The sequence below is a fragment of the Cherax quadricarinatus genome, chromosome 86 (assembly GCF_038502225.1).
Source record: "Cherax quadricarinatus isolate ZL_2023a chromosome 86, ASM3850222v1, whole genome shotgun sequence".
Classification (NCBI taxonomy): Eukaryota; Metazoa; Arthropoda; class Malacostraca; order Decapoda; family Parastacidae; genus Cherax; species Cherax quadricarinatus.
In genome coordinates, this window is record NC_091377.1 from 2,509,985 (window position 1) to 2,524,288 (window position 14,304).

The 14,304-nt window shown below is 41.3% G+C and overlaps 1 protein-coding gene across 1 annotated transcript in view; it reads right to left on the reverse strand.

Annotated features, from left to right (window-relative positions):
• Positions 1–5,042, reverse strand: part of LOC128703056 (uncharacterized) — a 9,913-nt gene extending 4,871 nt beyond the window's left edge. Inside the window, exons 1-7 of the mRNA XM_053797606.2 lie at positions 4,911–5,042; positions 3,120–3,144; positions 2,662–2,715; positions 2,315–2,347; positions 1,644–1,793; positions 774–830; positions 168–200 (exon numbers count right to left, since the gene is read on the reverse strand). Coding sequence (XP_053653581.1) covers positions 168–200; positions 774–830; positions 1,644–1,793; positions 2,315–2,347; positions 2,662–2,715; positions 3,120–3,144; positions 4,911–5,024 — 466 coding nt within the window. The 5' untranslated portion in view covers positions 5,025–5,042. The remainder of the gene's footprint in view (positions 1–167; positions 201–773; positions 831–1,643; positions 1,794–2,314; positions 2,348–2,661; positions 2,716–3,119; positions 3,145–4,910) is intronic.
• Positions 5,043–14,304: the final 9,262 nt, after the last annotated feature.

Consider the following 14,304-nt stretch of genomic DNA (forward strand, 5'->3'; position numbering starts at 1 on the left):
GAAAGACAATGTCAACAGGAGTAGGTTTAAATCTGCATAGGATATATAAACGAAAATCTGGCTGGTTTTCCTGTGAAGAAACACTGAAGAACGAGTTCTTATTGAGATACGGTTTCACCCAACGAGCGAAACGTTGTTCCAGTGAATGATTGCTTAGTACAACTTACCTGTGGTTACCAGAAAGCTTCTAATTCGTCTACCTGCCAAGGAAAGTCATTATTATTATTATTATTATTATTATTATTATTATTATTATTATTATTATCATTATTATTATTATTATTATTATTATTATTATTATTATTATTATTATTATAATTATAATTATTATTATTATTATTATTATTATTATTATTATTATTTTTATCATTATAATTATTATTTTTATTATTACTATTATCATTATAATTAATATTATTGTTATTATTATCATTATTAATTTTATTTTCATGAGGATGAGCTGTAAACTCTTAGGGGCCCTACAGTGGATGTGTAATGGGTGGTAATCAGGTTTAATTCAAGGAAACAGAGACCAACTTTAACTCCTTGGATCAAGAGCATTCCTCTATCTCTCTCTCCTTTTAGAGAATAAAGAGCTCGTATCTCTTAAACTGTCTCAAATTATCTCTAAAAATGAATCAGATTTATTCATATTAATAGGTTCACATAATTCCTTACAAAAAAGAGAGCTTAATTTACATCTTTGATTCCTTGGATCAAGAGCACTTACCCGGCATCAAGGCACCACCGCCCCTTGAAGGTAATATACTCACAGACTACAGTGGTGGGGTCCAAAGCTGTAATAAGTCCAAAGAGTCTCTCCATCTCAGCTGCGGAAAAAATATCATATATATATATATATATATATATATATATATATATATATATATATATATATATATATATATATATATATATATATATATATATATATATATATATATATATGCAAAACAACCACTCTGAAAGAATAGAAAAATTCCAAGCGCTTTCGTGACTACTCACATTATCCTTGATAATGTGAGTAGTCACGAAAGCGCTTGGAATTTTTCTATTCTTTCAGAGTGGTTGTTTTGCATATTCTGAAATCACCTGTTTACTGTGATCTTATTGCATATATATATATATATATATATATATATATATATATATATATATATATATATATATATATATATATATATACATGCATTAACATCACAGTAAATACGTGATATCACAATATGCAAAACAATCAATATGAAAAAAAGAGTGAACTTCCAAGCGCTTTCATGATTTCTCACATCATCAGGTCCTTGATAATGTGAGAAATCACTAAAGTACTTGGAAGTTCACTAATTTTTCATATTTGAAGTTTTTTTTTATATATACAAGTGTGTGTGTGTGTGTGTGTGTGTGTGTGTGTGTGTGTGTGTGTGTGTGTGTGAGTGAGTGTGTGTGTGTGTGTGTGTGTGTGTGTGTGTGTGTGTGAGCTTTACCTAATATTTAAATGATTAATAACACCGTTTTAATTAATTTCTAATAACGCAATGAGGAAAGACACTCGTTACAGAATAAGCTTGACTTTACAAAGCGAAACGTTGCCCAATTACCAAAGCTTATTGTACAGCTTTTACCTTTCATTCAAGGGAAAATACTGGTACCTGGAACAGGAAGGTTTTGTTCCATTAACAAGTTCCTGTCATCCAGTTCTCTGCTGACTCCACACAGGGTGTTCATAAAACGTACGAACAGTTCCTGTTCGGTCCACTGGCTGACTGGGAGTCCACTGGTTCCAGCAATAATCGCAGCTCCTGCCAGAGATTAATCTCACTTGAAAAAGCAAGGTTTATTTGCCGTATCTTGACTGGTCAGAAACTGGGCTCAGCCTTTATGCTGAGGCTAATTTCTGGCCATGAAGGGTCACTAAGGCTGAATTTGAACTATTTTCCGCCACTCAAGAATGGTTTAAAAACCTAAAACAAGGATTAAACCCTCAGTGTTAATACACTGTTTATTCTTAACTGACTAAACCAAAATTTATTTATTTCATTATTATATATTATTCTTTATTTCTATTATCATTTATTTCTAAATAATTCTTGTTATGCTGCCACGCATAATAAAATTTATTGGAATAATTAATAAATTTAACTATAAACTTAACTTGTCATGCTGTTAACAATTAGAAGATCTGAAAATAGGTTTATACTGGTGAGTTACTGACGTTTCCCTTCCCCTTTCTCGGATCAAACCTAATTACTTCCTATTTTCCGGGAGCTGGATGACCCCTAAGAGCTTAGTGCTTTGCAATTATTGTAATAATAATTTTTACCTGTAGTGCTTAGCCAGGTAGAGATTCGTCTACCTGTGAAGTATAAACATTATCATTATATAAACATCTTAATGTGTAAACATCTTTATGTTAATGTAAACAATGTGAACATTACTTTGTAAACATAAGCAAACAGTCATTTTTCATAATGTTTGTTATTACTTCCACATCTTTTTCATGGTTGCTCTTGGCTCAGTTGTTAGCGGCCTCATTTGACACATTGAGGAACCGTGGTTCGATCCCCAGCCGAGTGGAAACGTTGGACATGTTCAAAAAACAGGGCCAGGAGCAGCACCTCGACTTTTATAAACACAAGTGTGAATACACACTAAAAGATTGGTACTTACAGAATTTTCTGAGGCCTAGTTGGTAGAAAGTGCGTTGACCTGCCTGGTTTTCCTCTGTAAAGGAAATGAGTTGATGTTAGTTTCCTGTATGGCTTAATACTAGTGTAACTACACTTTACTGGCGTACCAAAAAATATTTGGGGTAGCTGAGTGATATTAGAATGAATCAGCATTTATATGACGTTGGGTAACAGCACTTTGTGGCTTAGCGCTTCTTTTTGATTATAATAATAATGGGTAACAGCACATGGTTGAGGCAGTTGTTCATAGCTAAGGAAATCCGCATTCACAGAGGTTGATTTACAAGAACGTAAACAAACTGGCTAAGGAAATCCGCATTCACAGAGGTTGATTTACAAGAACGTAAACAAACTGGCTAAGGAAATCCGCATTCACAGAGGTTGATTTACAAGAACGTAAACAAACTGAACGAAACAGTAGCTGACTTCTCTTCATACCTTTAACTTCCTGATCTCCATTAACCTGGAACAAAATACGAGCATATTAACCTTGACTCAATATATTTAAATTCATTTTCGTGAAAACAAAAGATAACATGAGTATATTATATTAATTATTTTTCTTACATAACCGATGGAAAAAAAATTTTTTTTGAAAAGTTTGAAAAACATCACTGATTCAGTAAAGAATTTTTAATACGGATTTATTTTAAGGCAAAGTGAGTACATACAAAATTGCAAACACAATCACTTATGCTAATGGATATTTAATAAAAAAACAATTGAACTAAGTGAGGTATCGCCTTTGTATTTTTAGAAGAATTTGCAGAAATTGTTAGTTATCCACTTTGAAATTTGTTGGGCGATGTTATTATTAGAAGCTAAAGTGGAATAGATATTGGCATATATTGTGAAGAATAAATAAGGGGGTGATAGATTGTTTTATTGGTTTTAAAGCCTGCGAAAAGACAGACATGGAGCATAATGCGATCTTTTATTGACAACGTTTCGCCCATACAGTGGACTTTATCAAGTCACACAGATGTGAGATCACATCTGCACAAGTGTGGAGACATCATAGTTCAAATGACTCTCAAGCTGCAACATCTCCACCCGTCCTTCAGAGTGCAGGCACTGTACTTCCCACCTCCAGGACTCAAGTCCGGCTATCCGGCTTCCATGAGTCCCTTAGCTCACACTCTAGCAACACGTCAATCCATTAAAAAAAAAAAACACTCGTCTCAACTAGATCTAAAACGCTTACACATGCCTGCTTGGAACTCAAGCCACTAATACGTAAAGCCTTCTTTATCCCCTCCCCCCATCCCTTGTGTATTATTATTAAACCCATGGAAACACTAAATCAGTAGGGGCTATACATCTCCATGACTCACGAAATCATAACACAATTACAGACAAATCACAGAAAGGGTGGGAGTCGAACCCATGACAGTTGCTAGCACAGTGGCCTGCAAGTTTTAGGAGACATCTGCCAAGAGTTCAAGTCCCACCCGTTCTGTGGATCGTCTAAATGCTTATAAAAATGCCAAGACAGAATTTCATTAGACAGAATCAAGCATTTTTGATATAATGTGAATAATGAAGGTCCCAAAGCTGGTTAATTGGGTCAGGGCTGGTTAATCCAAAAGAAGTTGACATGAGAGATGAGGAAATTAGGGCAAATGTTTTAACAAAAGTAGGCATAACTTTCTATGAAAGTAGAAAAAAAAATAATCTAAATTGAAAGTAAAAAAAAAATTGCAATTAGGTAAATCTATCGGCAAAACTAGGCATAAAAAATTTTCGGCTAGAATAAGAAACATTTTTCAGTGAAAGTAGCACAACTTTCAGTGAAAGCAGGCACAACTTTCAGTGAAAGCAGGCACAACTTCCAGTGAAAGCAGGCACAACTTTCAGTGAAAGCTGGCAAGACTTTGAGTGAAAGTAGGCACAACTTTCAGTGAAAGCAGGCACAACTTCCAGTGAAAGCTGGCAGGATTTTGAGTGAAAGTAGGCACAACTTTCAGTGAAAGTAGGCACAACTTTCAGTGAAAGTAGACACAACTTTCAGTGAAAGTAGGCACAACTTTCAGTGAAAGTAGGCACAACTTTCAGTGAAAGTAAGCACAACTTTCAGTGAAAGTAGGCACAACTTTCAGTGAAAGTAGGCACAACTTTCAGTGAAAGCAGGCACAACTTCCAGTGAAAGTAAGCGAAAAATGTTAAAGCCAGTATCCGCAATGGCAAATCTGACGTATTTTACAAAATACGTAAAAAGAATGGGTTTACCTTGAGAGAGGTGGCGAGGTGGAGTGCAGCCAAGACCACAACACTACTGAAGAGAAGACCACGCATGATGCTGACCTGTCTTTGCTCTCTGCGCTGTGGGATGAGTGGTGGCATTTCCTGTTCTCCTGCCTTTTATTGCCACCTTGAGAGAACAGTCTCCCATACCCCTCTCAACATCACGCCTGCGCATAGTGTTATTGCGTTCTACTGCACATGCGTCGCTATAGCCTCCCTGATATGTAATCACCCGCTTGAATTTACGGGGTGTGAGTCCTATTGCTTTTGGCCCTGACCTCTGTCCATCAACTGGCTGATCTACAATAACCCTATCGTTTCTATTGTTGAAATCCTGTAGGGAATCTGCTACCAGATCTGGTTTAAAGGCCGCATGGAATCTGTTCACTACCAGTCAAGAACGCTATGCGATTATAGCATTCTTGGCCGGTGGTGAATAGGTTCCAGTAATTCCAGTAATATGAAGGATTTATTGGTTCTTTGAGGGCCGTAAACTATCTCTGTATCTGTTCCAACTCTGATATTTCTCATGCCCTGAACGGGGTCGTCAACACTGGGCAATATTCCAAATGAAGGAGCACAAGCGATTTGAAAAGTACCACCATTAGCATTATTTCCCTTGTAATAATGTTGGTAGAATTGCCGACATTATGTTAGATAAACTGACACAAGTGCAACTAATGTGGCATTTTATTGTGGCAACGTTTCGCTCTCCGGGAGCTTTATCAAGCCGTTACGGCTTCACCTTACATTATTTCCCTTGTTTTGAAAGTTCTCATTATCCACCCCGTCATTTCCTGGCTGTCGCGACCCTGATGTTAATTAATTAATTACCTTGCAAACACCTTCACAAACTCCAACCGTGGAATTTATGGTCACATATTAAGTCCAAACAAATACATTCGTAATGATGCTTTACATAAATTAATAGTTCATTCACCGTCAATTAGAGTTTTATTGTACCTGGGAAATGAGAGTAGATGGGGAGAATTAGATGTGTTCAGTGGTAACTACCGAGTCTGTGGTTATAAGCTAATGAAAATGAATAATTAGACGCATGTGCAACATCTGGATATCTTTATTGTAGACGTTACGCCATCCAGTGGCTTTATCAGTACAAATTCAAGGATAATGGGAACACAGTAGAGCTATATACAAAAAAAGAGAGGTATTCATTCCCTCAGCCAAAGAGCAGCATTATAGTGCCTCCCATGACTGGTCTTGTTTTGTAAATTCTAAGGTGTAAAGAAGAAAATCAAAGAGAAAGTCTACCGTAGGTAGATTACCGGGACAAGGTTGATAGAGTTCAGTAGGTCTTCATTCCAGTTACTTCATGAGGGCCTTAAAGTCTGTTCAACAGCCTTCCACCAGGCATAAAGGGAATTACCAATAGACCATTGGCTGCCTTCCAGCGGGAGATGGACAGATACCTGAAGTCAGTACCTGACCAGCCGGGTTGTGGTTCGTAAGTTGGACGTGCGGCCAGGAGTAGCAGCCTGGTTGTTCAGACCCTGATCCAACGGGTGGTCTGGTCATGGACCGGGCCGCGGGGGTCGTTGACCCCCGGAACACCCTCCAGGTAGACACAAGGTAAACAATACCATGTGACTGACTGATCACATCGATTCTACTTCTCCTTCTAGTGCCCTTTTCACCTGCTTGTGACCGAAGAAGTCTGTTGTGCAGGCGAAACGTTTCGTCTGCTACAAATGTGTCTTATTTATCACGCCTACACGAGATAATATAACCTGTGCTGGTATATGAGTAATGCAATGGAATTTGGCAAGTTTTCTTCAGGCGACCCGAGTTGTAGTGATCATTATAGGTGTTTATGTGTCACTTAAGCCAAGTATATGAAGGCTTTCTAAGATCTCGAGCGCTAAATGGATGGCACGGGCGAAAGGGACTACTTAGTAGGAACAATCCAGTCTGAGGGACATAAGGTGATAATTGCAGTAATGTACAACCCACCACAGAACTGCAGGAGGCCAAGAGAAGAATACGATGAGAGCAACAGAGCAATGATCGACACACTAGCCGAGGTGGCCAGGAGAGCACACATGGGGGGAGCAAAGTTACTAGTTATGGGTGATTTCAATCACAAGGAGATTGACTGGGAAAACCTGGAGCCCCATGGGGGTCCCGAAACATGGAGAGCCAAGATGATGGATGTGGTACTGGAAAACCTCATGCATCAACATGTTAGAGACACTACCAGAGAGAGAGGAGAAGATGAACCAGCAAGGCTGGACCTTGTATTCACCATGAGTAGTTCGGACATCGAGGGTATCATGTATGAAAGGCCCCTGGGAGCTAGTGATCATGTGGTTCTGTGCTTCGACTACATAGTTGAGCTCCAAGTGGAGAGAGTAGCAGGAATAGGCTGGGAAAAACCAAACTACAAAAGGGGGAACTACTCAGGCATGAGGAACTTCCTTCAAGACATTCAGTGGGAGAGGGAACTGACAGGAAAACCAGTACAAGAAATGATGGACTATGTAGCAACAAAATGCAAGGAGGCAGAGGAGAGGTTTGTTCCCAAGGGAAACAGAAATAATGGGAAGAACAGAACGAGTCCTTGGTTCACCCAAAGGTGTAGGGAGGCAAAAACTAGGTGTACTAGAGAATGGAAAAGGTACAGAAGACAGAGAACTCAGGAAAATAAAGAAATCAGCCGAAGAGCCAGAAACGAATATGCACAGATAAGAAGGGAGGCTCAGAGACAATATGAAAATGACATAGCATCAAAAGTAAAGACTGACCCGAAGCTGTTGTACAGCCACATCAGGAGGAAAACAACAGTCAAGGACCAGGTAATCAGACTGAGGAAGGGTGATGGGGAATTCACAAGAAACGACCAAGAGGTATGTCAGGAGCTCAACACAAAATTTAAAGAGGTATTTACAGTGGAAACCAGTAGGACTCCAGGAAATCAGAACAGGGGAGCACACCAGCAAGTGCTGGATGAGGAACATATAACCAAGGAGGAGGTGAAGAAGCTGCTATACGAACTTGACACCTCAAAGGCGGTGGGACCAGACAACATCTCTCCATGGGTCCTTAAAGAGGGAGCAGAGATATTGTGTGAGCCATTAACAAAGATCTTCAACACATCATTTGAAACTGGGCAACTCCCTGAGGTATGGAAAATGGCAAATGTAGTCCCAATTTTTAAAAAGGGAGACATACATGAGGCACTAAACTACAGACCTGTATCACTAACGTGTATAGTATGCAGGGTCATGGAGAAGATTATCAGGAGGAGAGTGGTGGGGCACCTGGAAAGAAACAAGTGTATAATTGACAACCAGCACGGTTTCAGGGAAGGAAAATCCTGTGTCACAAACCTACTAGAGTTTTATGACAAGGTGACAGAAGTAAGACAAGAGAGAGAGGGGTGGATCGACTGCATATTTTTGGACTGCAAGAAGGCCTTCGACACAGTTCCTCACAAGAGGTTACTGCAAAAGCTAGAGGATCAGGCACACATAACAGGAAAGGCACTGCAATGGATCAGAGAATACCTGTCAGGGAGGCAACAACGAGTCATGGTACGCGACGAGGTGTCAGAGTGGGCGCCTGTGACAAGCGGGGTTCCACAGGGGTCAGTCCTAGGACCTGTGCTGTTCTTGGTATATGTGAACGACATAACGGAAGGGATAGACTCAGAAGTGTCCTTGTTTGCAGATGATGCGAAGTTAATGAGAAGAATCAAATCGGATGAGGATCAGGCAGGACTACAAAGAGACCTGGACAGGCTACAAGCCTGGTCCAGCAACTGGCTCCTTGAATTTAACCCTGCCAAATGCAAAGTCATGAAGATTGGGGAGGGGCAAAGAAGACAGCAGACACAATATAGTTTAGATGGCCAAAGACTGCAAACCTCACTCAAGGAAAAAGATCTGGGGGTGAGTATAACACCGAGCATATCTCCTGAGGCGCACATCAATCAGATAACTGCTGCAGCATACGGGCGCCTGGCAAACCTACGGATAGCGTTCCGATACCTCAGTAAGGATTCGTTTAAGACTCTGTATACCATTTATGTCAGGCCCATACTGGAGTATGCAGCACCAGTTTGGAATCCACACCTAGTCAAGCACGTCAAGAAATTAGAGAAAGTGCAAAGGTTTGCAACAAAACTAGTCCCAGAGCTACGGGGATTGTCCTACGAAGAAAGGTTGAGGGAAATCGGCCTGACGACACTGGAGGACAGGTGGGTCAGGGGAGACATGATAACGACATATAAAATACTGCGCGGAATAGACAAGGTGGACAAAGACGGGATGTTCCAGAGAGGGGACACAGACACAAGAGGTCACAATTGGAAGTTGAAGACTCAGATGAATCAAAGGGATGTTAGCAAGTATTTCTTCAGTCATAGAGTAGTCAGGCCATGGAATAGCCTAGAAAGTGACGTAGTGGAGGCGGGAACCATACATAGTTTTAAGGCGAGGTATGATAGAGCTCATGGGGCAGGGAGAGAGAGGACCTAGTAGCAATCAGCGAAGAGGCGGGGCCAGGAGCTGTGAATCGACCCCTGCAACCACAATAGGTGAGTACACACACACACACACACACACACACACACACACACACACACACACACACACATATATATATATATATATATATATATATATATATATATATATATATATATATATATATATATATATATATATATATCATCTCAGTCAGTCAACAAGTGATAAATGCAGTGAGATCAAAACTACCAGGAGCAGCTGTCATTGCCCCCACAAATAGTGTCTTGCTAGGAGCACCTCTGGGAAGCAATGCAATTGACACAATTCTCAGGAAGAAATTGGAAGAGTTAAGGAGAATGGAACAACGAATAGGCAATCTGGACAACCACGATGCCTTGTACCTTCTCGCAAAGTGCTTGAGTCTGCCCAGGTTGACATATTTCCTAAGATGTGCACCTTCATATGATAACCCTATACTGCACGAATATGACAGTATTCTGAGGCACATTTTTACGAAATTACTTAACCTTGCTCTAGAAGACGGGCAGTGGAACCAAGCTACACTTCCAGTCAGACTAGGAGGCATTGGTGTCCGCAAGTCATCACAGACTGCGTTACCTGCTTTTCTGTCCTCGTGTATTGCATCCAGAGAGCTTGTAGCAGCGATTCTCCCTGAACATCTTAGGGACAAGATTGGAGTCCAGGACCAAAATTTCATTGACGGAGCAATGATCTGGGATAATCTAACGGGCTCTGAAACCAGACCTGCTCCCCCCAACACCTACAAACAATCGCACTGGGATGGTCCAATAGTGGAAAATATAGCCTCAACAATGCTTCAGAGTGTGTCAGGGAAGGATAGAGCCCGCCTCCTGGCAGTGAGAGCCCCTCATGCTGGGGACTTTCTGTTGGCTGTTCCCAACTCCAGCCTTGGCACACGCCTCGACCCACAGACCATCCGCATCGGTGTTGCCCTTCGACTTGCCGCCCCTATTCTCGCCGAACACAGGTGTATTTGTGGCAGTGAAGCAGCAGGCCGATTCGGGTACCATGGTCTTGTGTGCCATAAATCCGAGGGAAAGATTGCAAGACATGAGGAGGTTAATAACATTATCAAGAGGAGCCTCACAACAGCTGGATGCCCAGCAGTAAGGGAGCCACCCCAACTATGCAGATCTGATGGCAGCCAGAAGCGTCCAGATGGTATCACCCTTCAAGCCTGGACAGATGGGAAGCAGGTGGTGTGGGACTGTACATGTGCATCTACCTTGGCTGATACCTATCTCCAATACACCAGGGAGGAAGGAGGGGCAGCTGCCAGCTTCAGGGAGTCCCAAAAGTCTAGAAAATATGGAGAACTTGCCCATCATTATATGCTTGTTCCCATAGGCTCAGAGACCCTTGGCTCATGGGGAAAGAATGCATCTAAATTCCTTAAGGAGCTGGGAAAAAGACTCATCAGGGTAACTAGGGATCCCAGGGCAGCTAGTTTTCTGTTCCAGCGGCTCAGTGCGGCTGTTCAAAGGGGTAATGCCTGCTGTATTTTGGGCACACGCCCCAGCTCTGAGGAGCTGGATGAGATTTTCGCCTTATAATCGGTGATACACACGTAACAACATGTACCTTATATGCCACCTTTATATCAACAATGTATCTCTTAAATCTTCTGTACCATATTATGTAATAAAATATTCCTATTGGTAAAAAAAAATATATTAAAAGATGGGGTGGTAGGGGAAGTGGAATATTCAAACGGCTTCAGGAAGAAATCCAAATATTCTTCCTTGAAGCCTTTTTATCCACTTCTCCGAGGCTATGGGTCCCACAATTTACACCAGAGGTGGACCCCATTATATATATACATATATATATATATATATATATATATATATATATATATATATATATATATATATATATATATATATATATATATATATATATATATATTATTTCAACAAACCGGCCGTTTCCCACCCAGGCAGGGTGGCCCAAAAAATAAAACAAAAGTTTCTCTTTTAAACTTGATTAATGTATACAGAAGAAGAATGGTATATTTGCAAACACAATATATTTAATAGCCAAGTAGGGTCCAACCCAAATGCAAATATTTTTGGTGGCCAACGCCTGTGTAAACGGAGGGTAATCAGGTTTAATCCAGAGAAAGAGCTGGTACCTCCACTTCTTTGGAGCTATTAAAGCATCAAGGAATCTTCCTTGAAAGGAGAGAACAGAGATAAATACATACGAGGGTCTTGTCATATACTAACCATCACACCCAGATCCGAGACGATTAAAAATTAAGTATTCGTGCAAGACTCCTTCACTGATGAAGAGGATCCGGGAGTCATGACAGGTGACATGGAATTTCCTTCATCTCCTTCCATATCTTTATAAGATTTGCACGTTACGCTTTATTCCCCATTTCAGGCTAATTTGTGCGAAAAATAAGCATTCCTGATAGCCTCGCCTCCATTATAGAGTCAGCTCAGCATGGTGTCGCTTAGGAAAAAAAAGTCTTCTCTTAGCCTCATCTCATTTATTCTGAGATACCTGCCATGGTTGAGGTTAGGTATCAATCTCTATCCAATTAATTGCTGGACAATTGGCTGGTGGGAGCGTTGCCGCCGGCGGCTTCTGACCCACAATCTTCCCCGTCCATCTTTCTGTCTGTCCTTTGAGCCGAGTTATTAGCCCCCTGCTGGCCTATAATGGAATTATTCTGCCTGGCTTCCGATTCCCGAGTTATGGCTTCCTATCCCTGAAAATCTGTTCTATCCTGGTTCTGGAAGCAGTTTCAAGATTATTATTAATTAATGTTGCTGAAGCATATCCTTGCTTCACTATTCATTCTGCCCAAGAATACGTATATACATATATACTGGTATACATGTCAGCGTTTCCAGATGACATGTCAGAGAAATCGGACGCTAAAATAGTTTCATTGATGACCACCAGATGTCCTTTTCCGTATCGTGGTAGGTATTAATAAGAAACTAATTACACAAACACGTCTTTTATTAGTAAACAAAAAATGCTAAATCGAGTCCCTTGCAATTTGCAATTCATTTTACCTCATTCTTAATTATAATTCAAATTAGAATACCGGCAGAGAATTGCTTATCATATTTTTCAGATGCATAAAGGAAAGTTTCTGACTAACTCCCCTGATAATGATCTCCAGCTAAAACGAAAAGTGTTGCACTGTTTCCGTCTTTTTAGTGAGTCATTCGTGTGTGTACTCACCTAGTTGTACTCGCCTAATTGTGGTTGCAGGGGTCGAGACTCAGCTCCTGGCCCCGCCTCTTCACTGATCGCTGATAGGTCCTCTCCCTCTCTGCTTCCTGAACTTTGTCATACCTCTTCTTAAAACTATGTATGGTTCCTGCCTCCACTACTTCACTTGCTAGGCTATTCCACTTCCTGATGACTCTATGACTGAAGAAATACTTCCTAACGTCCCTGTAACTCGTCTGTCTTCAGCTTCCAGTTGTGACTCCTTGTTTCTGTGTCCCCTCTCTGGAACATCCTATCTCTGTCCACCTTGTCTATTCCCCGCAGTATCTTGTATGTCGTTATCATGTCTCCCCTGACCTTTCTGTCCTCCAGTATCGTCAGTCCGGTTTCCCTCAACCTTTCCTCATACGACATTCCCCTGAACTCTGGGACTAGCCTTAATTAACTGTGAGTGTGTGTGTGTGTGTGTGTGTGTGTGTGTGTGTGTGTGTGTGTGTGTGTGTGTGTGTGTGTGTGTGTGTGTGTGTGTGTGTGTACTCACCTAGTTGTACTCACCTAGTTGAGGTTGCGGGGGTCGAGTCCGAGCTCCTGGCCCCGCCTCTTCACTGATCGCTACTAGGTCACTCTCCCTGAGCCGTGAGATTTATCATACCTCTGCTTAAAGCTATGTATGGATCCTTCCTCCACTACATCGCTTCCCAAACTATTCCACTTACTGACTACTCTGTGGCTGAAGAAATACTTCCTAACATCCCTGTGATTCATCTGTGTCTTCAGCTTCCAACTGTGTCCCCTTGTTACTGTGTCCAATCTCTGGAACATCCTGTCTTTGTCCACCTTGTCAATTCCTCTCAGTATTTTGTATGTCGTTATCATGTCCCCCCTATCTCTCCTGTCCTCCAGTGTCGTCAGGTTGATTTCCCTTAACCTCTCCTCGTAGGACATACCTCTTAGCTCTGGGACTAGTCTTGTTGCAAACCTTTGCACTTTCTCTAGTTTCTTCACGTGCTTGGCTAGGTGTGGATTCCAAACTGGTGCCGCATACTCCAATATGGGCCTAACGTACACGGTGTACAGGGTCCTGAATGATTCCTTATTAAGATGTCGGAATGCTGTTCTGAGGTTTGCTAGGCGCCCATATGCTGCAGCAGTTATTTGGTTGATGTGCGCTTCAGGAGATGTGCCTGGTGTTATACTCACCCCAAGATCTGTGTGTGTGTGTGTGTGTGTGTGTGTGTGTGTGTGTGTGTGTGTGTGTGTGTGTGTGTGTGTGTGTGTGTGTGTGTGTGTATGTGTCTGTCTGTCTGTGTGTACTCACCTAATTGTGGTTGCAGGGATCGAGGCTCAGCTCCTGGCCCCGCCTCTTCACTGAGTGCTACTAGGTCCTCTCTCTCCCTGCTCCATGAGCTTTATCATACCTCATCTTAAAGCTATGTATGGCTCCTGCCTCCACTACCTCACTTGCTAGACAATTCCACTTCGTGAAAACTCTGTGACTGAAGAAATACTTGTCAGCATAGTTGCTGATCCTCCTTTACATGTGTTGTATGCATAGAGTAGATGAGGATTATAGTACCATCCACGTGGAGGAGTCATTAGATGAGTTTGCCCTTCGCCTAAATAATCTAATGTCCTCATTCGTTAGAGCGGGTCAA